The sequence below is a fragment of the Bactrocera latifrons genome, unplaced genomic scaffold (genome assembly GCF_001853355.1).
Source record: "Bactrocera latifrons isolate USDA-ARS-PBARC rearing strain unplaced genomic scaffold, ASM185335v1 scaffold_230, whole genome shotgun sequence".
In the NCBI taxonomy this organism is placed as follows: Eukaryota; Metazoa; Arthropoda; class Insecta; order Diptera; family Tephritidae; genus Bactrocera; species Bactrocera latifrons.
In genome coordinates this window covers 111,841-114,927 of record NW_017535853.1, presented here as the reverse complement: position 1 = coordinate 114,927, position 3,087 = coordinate 111,841, and the positions used below count along the sequence as shown (strand labels likewise).

The 3,087-nt window shown below is 33.2% G+C and overlaps 1 protein-coding gene across 1 annotated transcript in view; it reads left to right on the top strand.

The window, feature by feature from the left end:
- Positions 1-1,904: 1,904 nt before the first annotated feature.
- LOC108968849 overlaps positions 1,905-3,087 on the top strand; it is a 3,720-nt gene continuing 2,537 nt past the window's right edge. The window contains exon 1 of the mRNA XM_018933147.1: positions 1,905-2,195. Within this exon, the coding sequence (XP_018788692.1) occupies positions 2,024-2,195 (172 nt within the window). The 5' untranslated portion in view covers positions 1,905-2,023. The remainder of the gene's footprint in view (positions 2,196-3,087) is intronic.

Genomic DNA, 3,087 nt, shown 5'->3' with positions numbered 1-3,087 from the left:
TGCGGATTACTCCTTACACTGTACAATCGGGAAATTAGTTTCCAATATACGCATGCCTTTAGCTGGAATTAGTCAATACTAATTTCAAAATACCATTAGATTACAAATGTAAACTGTAAAAACTATATGATGGGGTTATATCCATTTGTGCATTTCRCAACATCGATTATTTGGTTTGCTTGTATATCGAATGTACATACATGCTTACATACATRTGTATGTATGTACATATTATTCATTAGTATATTATTTGCAAAATTTAAATCGATCCCTCAAATATTTGCGCGTATTTGTAAGATTCAGAGGAAAACGGCTCTCTAAACTTTAACGCTGTTATCAGAGTCGGTGAGAAGAATTTCTCCGAAACGCATTGCCCCGAGCGACTTGAAATTTTTACACGATCTTTTTTGCTATATTTGTTATGTAWGGTAATGATCGAAAGCATACGATTTTAGCTAATATTTTAAATATTTTACTTACGGCAAGTGTTAATTTTTTCAGGGAAGTATAAGGTAATGATTTGATTCGTTTTTGATTTGAAATAATTTTAAGCCAGAAAAATATTTGTTACCGCCAAACAATACCTCTCGAAGGTATTTTGAAGTTCAGCTGCGGTATCTAAGGAATCAAAGATTTTTCAAATGAACTTAATGCAAATTAAAACCGTCGTCTGTCAAGGCTATAATACACATTCTCTGAAGCTGATCAATCTCTTTATGATAGTTGTTTGGGTACAAAAGGATATATTTAGTTTTTTCGTATGACATGCTTGAATGAAAGGGAGTATTTGGTGCCATGTAATAAGATCCAAGCTGGTGCCTTTCCGACTAAAAATAAAATCACACAGTTACACATATACATATATAGACATTTAACACTGCTAAACTGCGTAGAACAATYATTCAATGGCGGTTCTTTTATTGCTCTCATTGCGTTAGACAGCATGCCGAGTGCTGCACCTACATATAGCATACCATATTTTTGTTTGGAAAATATACGCCCAATGCCGCCAATTTGCGGAAACGGYGAGCAAACGATCTCACATTGATATGTCGAGAACAGGAGACACTAATCGATGATTGCAGAGCAAAAAATGAGAGGATTAACGAGAATAGAAAAATGAACGCATGCAAAGAAATGAATAAGWAAAATTCATGTTTAGCTTTTAATAGCTGGAAGCTCCAAGTAATACACTATAAGTTATAAGAATACTGGCACACTCTAGTACGAAAGGCATACATATATGTACATATGTATGTACATGTGTATACATACTTTTGAATATTTCGTTTGTGTGTCGAAAAGCACGATTTACAATAATGTGCAAGAATCAAATTTGAAAATTGCTATGCAAGTGACGCCATTAATGAGCCTGGATGAAACTCAAATGCAGTATTTTCCAATAATTGCTATATTTACATACCTACATAGGTTATGCGAACTCAACGAAGAGGTTCGTGTAAAGCCTCCATATACTTATGTACATATGTATGTATGCATGTAGATATGTCTAACCACAATTTACGCGGAGTTTTATGCTAATTCATACTGTGGACCTAATAGAACCAACAATTTTCGAATTCTCTTGCATATTTGCTAACAAAGATTTCATRCACCAGAAACAATATTAAAAGTTTTTTTTTACATTCAAAAAAGTACAGTTATGAAATTTCTTCAACGTTATATTAAGCTTAGCGTTCATTAAGCCTTAGAATAAATTCTTTCCTTCACTTAAAAAGCTTTAAATAACTTCTTTTTGTTTACCGTTCCATTTCTAAAGAGATGGAGAGAGCAAGAAAGACCAGAAAGAGCGGCGTTTGCAAGCGCACTCGCCGCTTCTTTTGCTGGCAACGCATCGTCAGTGATATGATACGAGTTTTGTTTATAAGGGAATATCKGCGGCATTTCTCAACAGTTGCATCAGTTGTCAGGCACAGTGAATATTAATTGCATAGTACTCCAACCTCTAGTGAAATCCACAAAAATTAATTGAATAAAATAATAAGTGTAAAATACTGTGAAAATGGTGGTAGAAAAGTTCTGTTGCTTTCGCTTGGAATCCACAGCGAAATTSTTCGGCTGGTTGGGTATCATTGGCACTGTCCTTCTGACTATCATTTCGATAGTCGGCATAGTTAATGCACATGAATTATCCGCAGAATTACAGAAGCAAGGCTTAAAAATAAGTGAAGGCGGTGAGTGGAAATAAAAAAAAGTATAGATATGAATGTACMTATAACTATGTGATAGAACTTACCAATTAGGTAATTTGTTTGAACTAGTAACATGCTACTTATGTATGTGTGTGACGGTACCTTGATATGTGTTTTTTTAATGCGAAGAATTCATGGATTAAGTGGCATATGTCAAAATATAAGAAGAGGTTATCTTAATGTGCGCCTGAGAGAATATAACATTTATATAAATAAAATATATTATTTATATAAAAAAACGCATATAGCTATACGAACAAGAAAATTATGCTAAACATCTCAACAATTGCACAAAAAGAAGTGGTTGTAGAGGCAACCGCGCTGAGGTTAAGCCGCAGTATGCGCAATTTGTTTACTTCAACTCCACAAAAAACCTCAGTACCGAAATGAAAAGATATGAGAAAAGTATTTCGTATGAAAGCCAACCAATTTGAGAACTTTGTGTCACTGCCTGACAAAACAAAAGGAAGTATTATTATTTGAATGTTACCAGCACATAATGGACTCTATCTATATCCAGGAAAATATGACGCTCTGTTAAAAAAAATCAAAATCTATTGAATGCATTATGATTTATTTTATTATTGAAATACATAATTTTAAGCAGAAAAATCTTCTGTACATACCCATTTACATACATATGTACATAGCATGTCTTGCTGGAGAATGACTGCGGAAGCAATGAAATAAAAAAAATAAAATGAGCCGTTTATTAAAATTGAATAATTTCTGAAAATCTACATTATTTGCATTTATTTATCACATAAAATGCATCTACAAAAATAAAATTCCRCGAAAGAATACGTTTTTCAGACTTGCTAATGTGTACAACCCCTTAAATATAACGACTATTTGGTACTGTTTCTAAAAAGCC